Here is a 15,232-nt window from a genome sequence, read left to right on the forward strand (position 1 = left end):
GCAGCAACAATGGACTACATATACCATATGACTCCCCCCCCCCCTTTTTTTTTTATTTGACAGGCAGAGTTAGACAGTGAGAGAGAGAGAGAGAGACAGAGTGAAAGGTCTTCCTTTTTCCGTTGGTTCACCCCTCAAGTGGCCGCTACGGCCAGTGCGTTGCCGCCGGCGCGCTGCACCGATCCGGAGCCAGGAGCCAGGTGCTTCGTCCTGGTCTCCCATGGGGTGCAGGGCCCAAGCACCTGGGCCATCCTCCACTGCCTTCCCAGGCCACAGCAGAGAGCTGGACTGGAAGAAGGGCAACCGGGACAGAATCCAGCGCCCCAACCGGGAATAGAACCCGGCGTGCCGGCGCTGCAGGCGGAGGATTAGCCTAGTGAACTGCGGCACCGACTACGATTCCCTTTTGATTATAATATAGCCTAGGATGGGCTGCCACTATGGCACAGTAGGTTAATCCTCCGCCTGCAGTGCTGGCATCCCATATGGGTGCTGGTTCTAGTCCTGGCTGCTCCTCTTCTGATTCAGCTCTCAGCTATGGCCTGGGAAAGCAGTAGAAGATGACACAAGTGCTTGGGCTCCTGCATCTTCGTGGGAGATCTGAAAGAAGCTTCTGGCTTTGGATCGGCCTAGCTCTGGCTGTTGCAGACATTTGGGGAGTGAATCAGAGGATGGAAGACTTTTCCCTCTGTCTCTCCCTCTCTCACTGTCTGTAACTCTGCATTTCAAATAAACAAAATCTTTTTTTTTTTTAAACTTTTATTTAATGAATATAAATTTCCAGTGTACAGCTTATGGATTACAATGGCTTCCCCCCCCATAACTTCCCTCCCACCCGCAACCCTCCCCTCTCCCGCTCCCTCTCCCCTTCCATTTGCATCAAGATTCATTTTCAATTCTCTTTATATACAGAAGATCAATTTAGTATAAAGATTTCAACAGTTTGCACCCACATAGAAACACAAAGTGAAACATACTGTTTGAGTACTAGTTATAGCATTAAATCACAATGTACAGCACATTAAGGACAGAGATCCCACATGAGGAGCAACTGCACAGTGGCTCCTGTTGTTAACCCAACAAATTGACACTCTAGTTTATGGCGCCAGTAACCATCCTAGGCTGTCGTCATGAGTTGCCAAGGCTATGGAAGCCTTCCAAGTTTGCCGACTCTGATCATATTTAGACAAGGTCATAAAAGACAGAGTGAGGATAGTAACCAATGATCCTAAGAGTGGCATTTACCAGGTTTGAACAATTATACAGCATTAAGTGGGGAAGAGGACCATCAGTACACACAGGTTGGGAGTAGAGCCATTGGTGGTAGAGTAGAGGTTATGATTACAAAGGAATGAGGCCCAAGTGCACTAGACAGGGCCTAGAACAAAGGACAGAGTCATTATTAGAGGAGCTAAGAAAGGTGCTGTCTAAGCTACAATTAAGTTTTCTGATTGAGAGGCAAATAGAACCTGATAGAAGGGGCTTGATAATAATCTGGTGGGCTTTAAGCCTTGTAAATTCAGAGGCCCAGACCTATCTATCTCTTCACATGGGGTATATCCTAAGGGAGGTGTGAACCTCCTAGGGGAAGGCACTCTGTTGACTTTCATTACTTGGCTGGCCTGGGAGGAGAGCTGGCCAGGTAAAGGCAGGGGGCATCTCTAACAAGAAATTTACAGTTCTGCCTGCAATGTTGCTGACCCTACTTGACCATCCCCTCAGCTGCAGTGGTCACTTTGGAAGTTGGGCTGAGTGAAGGGCTTTTCAGCTTAGAGCCAATAAGATCTGTGGCTCTGACCTGGGCATCCTTCGACTCCAGGGCAGGTCCATTTCCAGTGATCCAACTCTTGGCAGAGCTGCCAGGGCTCTTCACAAGCTGACTTCTGCTGAAGCCCAGGCTTACCACATTGAAAGCCACTGCAGTGGACTGGCCTGTTGGGTCTCCTTTAGGGCAGATCACTGTACAGATCAGCCATTAATAGGCCTGCCACCCATTGCTTCTGATGCCGAGCTTTCTTTTCCTCCTGGTTTGTGTTAAAGCAGACCAGAGGATGCAAGTCAAGGGAGTGCCCGTTTCCCATCTCTAATCTTCGATGGCCTGAACTACAAGTCTATAGTCACAGGCATGTTCTGTAGTAGTTTTTCTAAGGTAGACAATGCCCATGAGGAAAATTATATTCTCACTTTAAAACTTTCTTTCCCTTTGGTCTGAAAGGGAGGTTTTTTCTACTTACTGTATACTTTGCTGATGGCGAAGTGAATCTAGCTATGAGATTATTATTTGAGTTCTTATTTTGGCTATGCTATTGCAGAAAAATGTTAGCCATCTCTTTTATAAGGTCTAAAGATTAAATTGTGCATCCTACAGATTCCTTCATAATAGAATTAGTTTCCTACCTTGAAGAGAATAGAGAAATGAAAGAACAAGTTGGGCTTAGAATAGAGAAATGAGGGAGCAAGTCCTAGATCGCTTGCTGACAATAGCAATATCACATGAATACTTAGCAAACCATTTCAACCATTAGATAACAACTTAAGAAAACATTTACCAGAAGGTCCAATGCCTTCTATAAATTTTAAGAATCATGTATTTGAAAACACCTCTTAAATATCTAACATGGTGTAGTTTGTTTAGCCAGTAAACTTAAGCACAACCATCTAAAATGTTTTTAGTTTCTTTCTACCAACAAGTCTAAAACATATGATACACAGATTCAGGTCCCACAAATTAAAATGTATCTTTGATTGATTTTAGCAGCTTAAATTTATGGACCATCTTATCTATAAGCCATTTAAAATAAAACTCTTAATAAAGTTTCCCCATGTGGACATACAATATGTACACACATATAATATAGCATAATAGACCAATATAGCAATTTTAATAATAGCTTTTAAAATCTTTAACTCTTTTTGTAGATTGCCAATTGATTTGAATTGCTTTTTCTTTTTAGTAACCTCAGTTAACCATACTTTTTCTCAGTTGGTACTGTTAATACATTATTGGCTTCATCTGTTTACAGAGCCATCCCAAAGTACTGAATACAATAAAAGTGGCTGGAAAAAGTCCATAGGAACCTATAGGAGGACAGCTAAACACAGAACCAACAACGCTTTAGTTTTATGAGCAGCAGATCATATATAACTGTGGATGACAAAAGACTTTAAGTCGCCATGTTTAAAATTATAAACTCATCAACCAACAAGAGGCACTTGCTTACTTCACAGTATTTTTGAAAGCACCTGTAGGGTTTTACAAGTATTTAACCCTTTAGGCCTCTGGGGCTTTCTCATTAAGATAACTCTCATGTGTAGTAACACAAGATCATTAGACTTTTTAATTCTCAAACATTCGTATTAATAGCATTTTCCATTATAGAAACTTAAAGTCTGGTACCACATCACATCTTGACAGTACTTCTAATATACTCCAAATAGACTGATTAGTTGGTGTCTCTATAAGATGAGAGAAATAGGTCCTTCGATTTTTTCAGTTGGGCCCAAACTGGAAAAACCAAAGTCCAGGATTTACTGGAAATTTTAGAGACCAGATTGTTTGAAACTTTGATTTTTTGAATGCCTGTCAAGAATGCCAAGAAGGCTCAAAATCCAAAATATCTGGTTGAAATAAGATTTCTTAAAATCATGACATAACATAGACCAAATTTGATCATTGTTACAAGGTGATTATTCAAATCTTTGAAAAAAGCACATATTTAAATAACCCATAGCTCTTAATAAAAATTCAGCTGTTTTTGAACAATTAGAATTTAACAGACATCAAGAGAACATAATATATTACTTTAACACATTGCTTTAACAGAGCATCAGAGTTTAATTCTATGTCAAAGAGAAATTGAGCTTCCTGTGATCTTTTGCTGTGAGGTTTCCTTCCTTTACCTTCTTTCATATTGGTGACCATGTTTCTGTGTTTCTGTGTGTAAGACATCTTTAAGCATCTTTTGCAGGGCAGGATGAGTGGCAACAAATTCTTTCAGTTTCTGTTTGCTATGAAAAGTCTTAATTTCACCTTCATTCACAAATGAGAGCTTTGCAGGATATAGTATTCTGGGCTGGCAGTTTTTCTCTCTTAGTACCTGGGCTATGTCTCGCCATTCCCTTCTAGCTTGTAGGGTTTCTGATGAGAAGTCTGCTGTGAGTCTAATTGGAGATCCTCTAAGAGTGATCTGACGTTTCTCTCTTGCACATTTTAGGATCTTTTCTTTATGTTTCACTGTGGTGAGTTTGATTACAACATGTCGTGGTGAGGATCTCTTTTGGTCATGTTTATTAGGGGTTCTATAAGCTTCCTGTACTAAGATGCCTCTGTCCTTCTCCAAACCTGGGAAATTTTCTGCTAGTATCTCACTGAAAATGCCTTCTAATCCTTTCTCCCTCTCCATGCCTTCAGGAACTCCTAGAACCCGAATGTTGGGTTTTTTAATAGTATCCTGTAGATTCCCGACAATATTTTTTAGATTTCTAATTTCTTCTTCTTTTCTTTGGTTTGCCTGTTTCCTTTCCTGTTCTCTGTCTTCTAAGTCTGATATTCTCTCTTCTGCTTCGCCCATTCTGTTTTTAAGGCTCTCTAATGTGTTTGTCATTTGATCTATTGAACTCTTCATTTCATTATGATTTCTAGTCACTATCAGAGTTTCTTGTTCCACTAGTTGTTTCATTTCATTTTGATTCCTCCTTAATATTTCACTTTCACGAGAGAGATTTTCTATCTTGTCCATGAAGGATTTCTGTAGTTCAAGAATTTGTTTTTGAGAACTTCTTAATGTTCTTATCAATTTTTTGAGATCTGCTTCTTGCATTTCTTCGATCTCATCATCTTCATAATCTTGAATTGGGGTGTCTTTTTCATTTGGGGGCGTCATAGTTTCTTCCTTGTTCTTGTTAGCTTGGTTTTTGCGTTTGTTGTTTGGCATGTTGGAGATATTTGGTTTCTTCACTGTGGTGTTTTTTCTTGTTACACTATGGCTCTATATTAAGTGGACTGTCTGCTTTCAGTGGAGCCTTAGAGGCTTGAGATGAGTGTGGACTGAGAGCTGTGTTTGGTTCCTCAGGGTTGAGGGTGTGTCAAGGATGACACTCCCAGGTTAGGTGTGGTAAATCTTTCATTCTTTTTTTGATTTAAAAGGGAAGTAATTCCGCACAGCTGAACGTAATTGGAGGTAGTTAGCAGGCAAATGATATACCCACAGGAGCCAGAGATCGGAAGCTCTTTTCCAAGGACCACACAGGGAATCTCTGCTGCCTTCAGTGTGGGCTCCAATTCTCCTGCAGTCTCCCACTGGGTTGCCAAGTTAGATGCTAATCTCCTGTTATTTCACCCCTCCCCCCAGAGTCAGGTTTTTCTGCTAGGCTCAGGGCTGGTGCAGACCTGAGGTCGCCCTGCTTATGACGTATGTCCAAAATGGCGCCTGCTCTGTCTTGCTCGCCTGTGAGAGGTGAGCGGAGAGAGAGAAACTTGTGTCCGTCTCAGTCACTTTTTTTATTTTTTTTTCTCTCTCTTCTAGTTAGCCTGGTGAACTTTTCCCCACGGAGTTTCAAGCCTCGTTCCCTCTAGTCTCCTCTTTCCGCTTGCCCGCTGGTGTCTCGGGCTATGGAGGTTCGGCTCACCTCGCGTTCCAGCGCTGGTGCGTTGAGTCTGCCACTGGTGTCCCGAACTTGGGCTCCCACGCTCTCCACGCAGGTCCACTGTGAATCACTAGTTCTGGAAGAGTTTCCTCTGCTGTTTCATCCCCTACTCTTCCTTGACGCTGCAGTATCTCCACTTATATTAAACTTTCTCTCCCCCCGGACTAAGTGTGCTTCCTGCCTATTCCGCCATCTTGCCGCCTCTCCTCAAATAAACAAAATCTTTATATATGGCCTAGGTACGGAGTAGGCTCTCCCACCTACTTCATGTAAATACTTACTACGATGTTCACATAATCGTGAAATCACCTCACAACACATTTCTTGGAACAGATGCCATTGGTTAATCAAGGCATGACTGTACTTACCGGGTGCCAGGCACTGTGCTAAGTCCTTGGCTATAGTATGTCACTTAATCCCCACAAGTTGTTTCACACTTCATATGAGGGCCTGGGGTGCCTCCATGCCTCTGTCTCGTCCTCTCTCTGTCACTCCACCCCGCCATCAATTTAGGTGTTTTTTTTTTTTTTTTTTTTTTTTTTAAGATTTTATTTATTTATTTGAGAGGTAGAGCTACGGACAGTGAGAGGGAGAGACAGAGAGAAAGGTCTTCCTTCCGTTGGTTCACTCTCCAAATAGCCACAACAGCCAGAGTTGTGCCGATCTGAAGCCAGGAGCCAGGAGCTTCCTCCTGGTCTCCCACATGGGTGCAAGGGCCCAAGGACTTGGGCCATCTTCCTCTGCTTTTCCAGGCCACAGCAGAGAGCTGGACTGGAAGAGGAGCAGCCAGGACTAGAACCGGTGCCCATATGTGATGCAGCACCACAGGCAGAGGATTAACCTACTGTGCCACAGCACCGGCCCCCTATCAATTTGTTTTAATAAAATGAGGGGTTGAGACTCAGAGAGGTTATATCTGTATGTGGTAAGCAGCAGACTTTGGATTTACATACAGACTTTTGTTTCTATCCTATACTATCTTGTGAGATCAACACACCGCCAGAAGTGCATCAGTACTTTTGGTGTACATTATTTTTGTCCCAACTCATTTATTAGCTGATAGTGTAATATAGGACAAGATATTAAACATCTCAAGGTTATTAGTCTCTTCACCTGCTGAATGGGAATTAGATGAAATCAACTCGTCTCTTCCAGCTCCAAAAACTTTCATGAGTCTCCAAGTTTCTACCCTTCCAAGCATTTGATTGAGCAACACCATCTGCTTCTGCATTTCTATGTGTTTCATGCTGTGGTTGTATCAAAACAACATAAACCAGTTTCCATTTCCATAAGTTCTTTCCTTGAAACCACCTGATTTAACTTGAAATGAAAAGTGAACTGAACAGAGGAACGTCACTAAAGCCACAGAAGAGAAGCTCCTGCCTCAAGCATAGTCTGTGCATTTCCTAACAGAGTTCATCTCCTGGCTCAGTTACCCGTGGGAGGAAAACCCTCACCAGTGAGAGTATTTCTGAGGGAAGCCATGGAAGAATCCAAGTGCAGGCTCTCCAGCACATGCGTTGTGCATACTAGCGCGTACTAGTCCCCAGTATATTCATTATTTATGAAATTTTTAATTGTAGAAGGGGGGAGAGGAGGCAGAATCTGATCCAAATCCCTTCACCTTTTTTTAGCAACAAAGAAGCAAATGGAAGAAGCCTTTGGCTCTCCTCTCTGTGAAAATCTACTGTGATTCATTCAGCTGTATTCCGATTGCTAACCTTCAAAATGAGCAGGTTTGGATTGTTCTGCTTCTGAATCTATGAGTTAACCCGAAAGGGATAAAGCCTGTCAAGAAAACCCTCTGAAAATGTGGTAGAGGGCCAGCTTTGTGGCACAGCAGGTTAAGCTGCCACTTAACAATGCTGGCATCCCGTAGCAGAGTGCCAGTTCAAGTTCTGGTTGCTTAGCTTCCAATCCAGCCCCCTGCTAATGCATCTAAAAAGGCAGTGGGAGACTCAAAAGGATTTTCTGGCTCCTGGCTTCAACCTGGCCCAGCTCCAACTGTTGCAGCCATTTGGGGGAGTGAACCAGCAGATGGAAGATCTCTGTGTGTACGTGTCTCTCCCTCTCTCTCTGTCACTCTACTTTTCAAATAAATTTTTTAAAAAATTGGCCGGCGCCGTGGCTCAATAGGCTAATCCTCTGCCTTGCGGCGCCGGCACACCGGGTTCTAGTCCAGGTCAGGCGCCGGATTCTATCCCGGTTGCCCCTCTTCCAGGCCAGCTCTCTGCCATGGCCTGGGAGTGCAGTGGAGGATGGCCCAAGTCCTTGGGCCCTGCACCTGCATGGGAGACCAGGAGAAGCACCTGGCTCCTGCCTTTGGATCAGCGCGGTGCACTGGCCGCAGCGGCCATTGGAGGGTGAACCAACGGCAAAGGAAGACCTTTCTCTCTGTCTCTCTCACTGTCCACTCTGCCTGTCAAAAAAATAAAAAAAAAAATATTTTTTAATGCAGCAGCCAGCTTGAAACAGCATCCTTAACTCCCAAAGAATAGCAGGTCTTAGACTGAAGGTCATAGACACAAATGAACTAATAACTAAAATGTAAGCATATTTTCAGGAAGGCTACAGTCTAGAAGTGAAAGCTTTAAAACTATCACAGACTAGGTAACAGTTTGGATCCCCAAGATCTTCCCCACAGAAGCTACACAGTGGTTTTGATGTATTTTCTCCACTGGCAAGGAAGAAGCAAAGAGGAAAGCAAGCAGGAAAGAAATCAGGGTATTGAGGTCAGCACAGAGCTGAATCTGAAAAACTTTCAGAGATGGGACAGAGAGGAAGATTGGATATGCAAGGCTCAGTCAGTAATGGCTCATAAATGCATTACCTGGGTAGCAGGATTTCTTATAATGAGATCACCTTCTAGGATGTGATAACCAGCTCTACGCTTTATCTGACCATTCCCAACAATTGTGTAAATGCTGATCATTTTTGCCTGTCAGTCTTCATTATAGCAAACTAAATAACACAAATCCTTGCCCTATCCTCATACATTTCATTCTAATGTGAAAATCAGTGTTTAAGTTTTTCGTTATAACCATTTTCTCTCCAGTAACATTCGGTAGCTCATTTCTATTTTTGTTCATGCCTGATATTTACCTCCTCCCTGTGTACTCAACACCATCCAACCATTCGCTGAGAAATACCCTAGAATTGAGACAGATTGGGTAGCTAGTGGGAGGACCCAATAGTAAGAGGTAATTTTTAACCGGTATTTTAACACCTGCAATGAGCTTATTAACCTTAAATATAGTGACTTTGCTTATGAAATTTTTAAAATCTCTGTTTCAAATGCAGAAATGATTTAAAGAAGTACTCCTCTCTCTACCTCCACCTCTAAGGCAGTCCATTACACAGAAAAAGGAACCAAAGAGAGCAAGGTCTCACTTGCTTTAAATAGTAGATTTAAGGCTGGGGAGTAACATCAGTTACAAGAAAGGCAGTTGAAATGAAGACAAAATGTCACTGATTTTTGTCCCTGTTCCTAGAAAGAAGACTGTTGATTTAGAGTCACCTTGGCTTGCTCAAGACCTTGCCGGCATGACAACCTAGCTCCAAGGTAAGATTCCCTGGGCCAGCAGCTTTGCTCTAATGCTGTCCTTCAAAGAGACCAGGCTTGGCCCTGATCGGCTTCCTGAAGTTCCTGGGTCCCCGAGAGCAGCAGCTCAATGTCTCCATTTGGAGATGGGGTCTTCCTGCTAACGGGACAGTACTACCAGAGTCTCAAAGTAGCTCTAAACCTGAGAACTGTGTCCAAACAGATGGACACTTAGCCTGGAGGTTCTCCAGGATTCAGTACAGATGCTCTGCAGAGGAAAGAAATTGTGACCTGCAGCCCTGAAAGGGCAAAATGAGCCTCTTCTTGGCCTTAATATGATGTTGAGCAAAACAATAGATCAAAAAAAAAAAAAAATGAGCACTGTGTGCCAGGAAATGTGCTGAGTGATTTATAGCCCTCTCAAAAGCTCACTGGGTTTTAGAAAGCAGAAAAGACTTGAAGAGTTAAAAGGTCGAAGGTCATAGAGCCGGTAGGTAGAAGGGGCAGCATCTAAACCCAGGACCACAGGGTGCCAGAACCTGAGTGTCGCCCCATTACCTCATATTCAAGTGTTTTAAAACCATTTTAAAAGATGCTTAAGGATGAAGGATTCTCCTGGTTATGTGCAATAAATCAAAGTTCCTAGGAAACTTTATGAGATTCAGAAAAGTTTTACTTGGATTTTGTTCAAGTGTTGCATTACTTTCAGATGCCCTTCCAGAGTTCAGGCACAGAATTAAAAAAAAAAAAAGGATTAAAAACTTCCTTATAACTCAGTTTTCTCGTATGTACTCACAGATGAGACCACACACACACACATACACATACATACACACACACACAAATCCCACACCTACCCACATTCCACAGATAAGCACACAAAGACCACAGACACCACAAACCACACAGAGATCTCACAAATACATCACAGATACACAGACACAGACCACACACACAGCTCCCCCCACCTATTCCATGAATGCAAACACACACCACAGAGACCCACAAAGACACCACAGATACATAGAAAGACCACAGACAGAGCTACAGAGACACATACACAGAAATGCACACACACACAGGGTATACACACAGACTGAAACTTCTCGGGGGGATTTGGTTTCTCATTTTCTACTCAAGCCCCAAAACCTATCCAGTTTCCACCTTATTGTCAGCTCATTCACATCTCACCTCCTGCTGCTGATGGTTTCTCTCTTTTGCACTCCGCTCTAAATAGGGAACCCAAGCTTGTTTTCTCTGGTTCTCTAGAATCACTGCCAACTCAAGACAAAAGTGAATTAATGGGGAGAAGAGACATGACACTGTATCAAGGCTCAGCAAATGGATTAAAATTCAGTATTGGACATTTGTCTATTGCAATTCCCTGTGTCATTTCTGTTTCTCAGAATGTCTAATGAACCCTCTCCCTCCTTAGGCCTCCAAACCTCCTCCTAGATGTTCCACATTCCCTCTCTTAAGATCATCCTCAAAAAAAAAAAAAAGATCATCCTCGGCCGGCGCCATGGCTCACTTGGCTAATCCTCCGCCTGCGGCACTGGCACCCCAGGTTCTAGTCCGATTGGGGCGCCGGTTCTGTCCCGGTTGCCCCTCTTCCAGTCCAGCTCTCTGCTGCGGGCCTGGGAAGGCAGTGGAGGATGGCATGGGTGCTTGGGCCCTGCACCCACATGGGAGACCAGGAGGAAGCACCTGGCTCCTGGATTGGCGCAACGCGCCGGCCGTAGCGGCCATTTGGGGGGTGAACCAACGGAAGGATAGACCTTTCTCTTTGTCTCTCTCTCACTGTCTAAATCTGCCTGTCAAAAAAAAAAAAAAAAAAAGGCTGGTGCCGTGGCTTAACAGGCTAATCCTCCACCTAGCGGCGCCGGCACACCGGGTTCTAGTTCCGGTTGGGGTGCCGGATTCTGTCCCGGTTGCCCCTCTTCCAGGCCAGCTCTCTGCTATGGCCTGGGAGTGCAGTGGAGGATGGCCCAAGTCCTTGGGCCCTGCACCCGCATGGGAGACCAGGAGAAGCACCTGGCTCCTGGCTGCGGATCAGCACGATGCACTGGCTGCAGCGGCCATTGGAGGGTGAACCAACGGCAAAAAGGAAGACCCTTCTCTCTGTCTTTCTCTCACTATCCACTCTGCCTGTCCAAAAAAAAAAAAAAAAAATTAAAAATAAAAAAAGAGAAAAAAGATCATCCTCACTTTTCCTCCCTCATCTCCAGGTCCCAAGACCTGCACACAGCCCCTGTCTCAAGTTCTCACTTTCATTTGCCATTGCCCAGTGATTTCATTCCATGTTTATTCCCAAAGTAGACTACTAAGGTATTTTTCTTTAAAAAAAAAAAAAGATTTATTTATTTTTATTCGAAAGGCAGAGTTACAGAGAGGTAGAGAGAGAGAGAGAGAGAGAGAGAGAGAGAGAGAGAGAGAGAGAGAGATTCCCCCCATCCTCTGGTTCACTCTCTAAATGACCATAACAAAAAGCCAGGAACTCTCAATCCAGGTCTCCCACATGGATGGCAGGAGCCCAATTACTTGAGTCATTCACAATACTACGAAGCTGGAGTCAGAAGTGAAGCCAGGCACTCCCACATGGGACACAGGTGTCCTAACCTTCATCTTAATCACTAGGTCAAACACCTGGTCCCGTCATGGTTTTAAACAACAATTATTTTATTTCTTCTCTCTATAGGCTTAGAACATTTTTGCTTAGGAGGGAAATAGCATCATTAGCAATTTCCATTACTTAATCCAATTTATCAAAAACCAATTTGTTGATATAATAGATACCTTCCAGAATACTGTCAGGTTTATATTTTTGATAGTATAGGAACCATTATCTGAGAAATTAGATATTTTAGACAGAATCTCTGATTCATGGAGCATCACCATAGCACTACATAGGAATTACCAATTTTCAAAGGTGTAATATGAAAGAAAGGTAAGGGTCCCTACCTGACATAACTGAGACATGGTGAAAGATGTTGATAGAAATGTTAACCCTTCTAAATCTCACTTTCTCTTCTGTTTAAATATTTTTAGCATAAGCTTTATGAGGAAAATAACAATTTTTATGGACAACTCCTGGCATATGAGAAATACTGGGTAAATGTGAGCTCTTTGACTTTTCTCTCCTTCTTTTCCCACACAACAACTACTACTAAAATCCTCCAGTATACTGATTTCCTCTTTCATTGATGATTCTGAAGGCACCTCACAAGCTTGCAGTGTCCTAGGGCTCCTATATGAACTTGAGTTCTTACTACCACGTGTTGACTATTAGAATACTAGATAATAGTGCTTGCTATGTATAGTTAGCATATGAGGGAAAATCTAATTTGGAAGTCCATGATTATAATTTGCAACAGCTGTTGTTATTTTTGTTCATTTCATTAGCAGCATTTACCCTAACCATGTCTTAGTCAAGTACAACTGATTCTGCATTGCCTTATTCAAGACATGCCCCACAAGAGAGGTCAAACTTCTGCTAAACATCCAAGTAGAAGACTTCACCTGCCTAAGCTAATTTATTAACAGCTGTCAAAATATGACTTTATTCCTCTTTCACATTTATTTCCTTTCCTCTGTAGTATTTCTGATGCTCAAATTAATCTGATCTTAATTCCTCATACAGCATAAAAGTATTAGATCTTGGGAAAATATTTGATTGCTGTTCTTGTAGAAATATTATGCCTGGGGGCCAGTGCTGTGGCACAGCAGGTTAAAGTCCTAGCCTGTAGCAGCAACATCCCATATGGGCAGCGGTTCAAGTCCTGGCTGCTCCACTTCCATTTCAGCTCCCTGCAAATATGCCTGGGCCACTGTACCCACATGGAAGACCAAGAAGAAGCTCCTGGCTCCTGGTTTCTGATCAGCTCAGCTCCAGCCATTGCGGCCATTTGGGGAGTGACCCAGCAGATGGAAGACCTCTCTCTTTCTCTCACATAGCTAATATGAATGAAGAACAGCATAGCTAAGATCTGTTTAATGCTTACCACATGCCAGACTCCATGCAGAAACAGACACTGACAGCTGCCTACTTGACAGCCTTCTAAAAAATATATATATATATATATCATGTTTGCCACTGTTAAAATGTTATTTAGACTATTACCATAGAAAAACTAACCTTTTAATTTCTACATTCCTTGCTCCTTGTTGTTATGTTCATTGTTTTTCACTCCAGAGGAAATTATGGATCTGATCAACTCTACTGATGACCTGGTCTCCGCTGTAGTAAGAAACAGCACTCATGTTCCTGCTCCTGCCCCCAGACTGGTCCTTGTCCTTCCTTTGTTCATGGCGTTCATAGTTGGTTCCATCACCAATGGCCTCTATCTGTGGGTGCTAAAATGCAAGATGAAAAATTCAGTCAATACTCTCTTATTTTTTCATCTCATTCTCTCATATTTTATTTCAACATTGATCCTACCATTTCTGGCCACCTCCTATCTTCAGGACAACCACTGGACCTTTGGAAGCGCTTTATGCGAGATCTTCAACAGCACTTTGAGTCTGGCGATGTTCGCCTCTGTTTTGTTCCTCTCGGCCATCAGTCTCGATCGTTATCTTCTCACTCTTCACCCGGTGTGGTCCCAACAGCACCGAACCTCACACTGGGCTTCCAGAGTCGTTCTGGGAGTCTGGCTCTCTGCTACTGTCCTCAGCGTGCCCTATTTGGTTTTCAGGGAGACATATGATGACCGTAAAGGAAGGGTGACCTGCCGAAATAACTACGCTGTGTCCACTGACTGGGAAAGCGAAGAGATGCAAACAGTGAGACAATGGATTCATGCCACCTGTTTCATCAGCCGCTTCATACTGGGCTTCCTTCTGCCTTTCTTAGTCATCGGCTTTTGTTACGAAAGAGTAGCCCGTAAGATGAAAGAGAGGGGCCTCTTTAAATCCAGCAAACCCTTCAAAGTCATGGTGACTGCTGTTATCTCTTTCTTTGTGTGCTGGATGCCCTACCATGTACATCAGGGCTTAATTCTCGCGAAGAACCAGTCGTTACTTGTAGAATTGACTTTGATCCTTACAGTGTTTACCACGTCTTTCAATCCTGTCTTTTCTCCCATACTTTATCTATTTAGTGGGGAGAACTTCAAAAACGTTTTCAAGAAGTCCATTCTTGCTCTATTTGAGTCAACATTCGGTGAGGAGTCTTCTGCAGAAAGAACACAAAACCTACATTCAGGAGTCAACGTTTAAATTCTGAATTCTTAAGCAAACCTAGACTGCCCATTATACCATCAGATACACACCCTGTTGCTTTTGTAGTCCCTACACTGCAGAGTCATCGATGTTGTACCATACTTAGATCTATGAATATTGAAACAACTGCAAGAAAACAAGCAATAGGTCATAACACAAATGTCATTGTTTAACTTTTTTATTGTGAAAAAATATATGTGACATAAAATTTGCCATTTTAGTATACATTTCAGTGGAATTTGTTATTTTTAATTTGTTATATTTAATACTGAGCAACTATGGCCATTATCTATTATCTATTTCCAAAGAGAAACTCTGTACCCATTAAGTAATAATTTCCCATTTCCTCTCCCTCCAGTCCCTAGTAAACTCCCATTTACTACTTTGTCTCTAAGAACTTGCCTATTCTAACTATTCCATATAAGTGGAAACATACAATGTCTTTTTGCATCTTATTTATTTCATTGAGCATAATGTTTTCAAGGTTCATCCATGTGGGGCAGGTGTATGGCACAATGGGTTAAGCCACCACTTGGGCGAGCCATAGCATATAAGGGTGCTTAGGATTAATTTCCACCTCCACTTCCATCTAGCTTCCTGTTAATGCTCCTGGGAGGCAGCAGATGATGGGTCAGGACTTGAGGCTCTGACACCCACATAAAAGACCCAGATAGAGTTTCTGGCTCCTGACTTTGGCTTTGCCTAGCCCTAGCTATTGTGGACACTTGGGGAGTACATAGAAGATTTCAAGGGTTCTCTCTCTCTCTCTCTCCCTCTCTCATTCTGTCACTCTGCCTTTCAAGTAAGTATATAAGTAATTTTTAG

General features: G+C 42.9%; 2 protein-coding genes across 2 annotated transcripts in view; one reads left to right on the forward strand and one right to left on the reverse strand.

Moving 5' to 3' along the window:
• NUBPL (NUBP iron-sulfur cluster assembly factor, mitochondrial) overlaps positions 1-14,377 on the reverse strand; it is a 310,868-nt gene extending 296,491 nt beyond the window's left edge. Inside the window, exons 1-2 of the mRNA XM_062205303.1 lie at positions 13,626-14,377; positions 13,323-13,540 (exon numbers count right to left, since the gene is read on the reverse strand). The gene's annotated coding sequence lies outside the window, so the exon portion shown is untranslated. The remainder of the gene's footprint in view (positions 1-13,322; positions 13,541-13,625) is intronic.
• On the forward strand, positions 13,388-14,404 carry GPR33 (G protein-coupled receptor 33). Its single transcript, XM_062205305.1, has one exon. The coding sequence runs from the start codon at positions 13,388-13,390 to the stop codon at positions 14,402-14,404; it is 1,017 nt and encodes a 338-aa protein (XP_062061289.1).
• The last annotated feature ends 828 nt before the right edge of the window (positions 14,405-15,232 follow it).

Source organism: Lepus europaeus, chromosome 11 (genome assembly GCF_033115175.1).
Source record: "Lepus europaeus isolate LE1 chromosome 11, mLepTim1.pri, whole genome shotgun sequence".
Lineage (NCBI taxonomy): Eukaryota > Metazoa > Chordata > Mammalia > Lagomorpha > Leporidae > Lepus > Lepus europaeus.

What these genes read in the sequence shown, in the direction of transcription:
- GPR33 (XM_062205305.1), top strand. Translation starts at nt 13,388, where the DNA reads ATGGATCTGATCAACTCTACTGATGACCTGGTCTCCGCTGTAGTAAGA.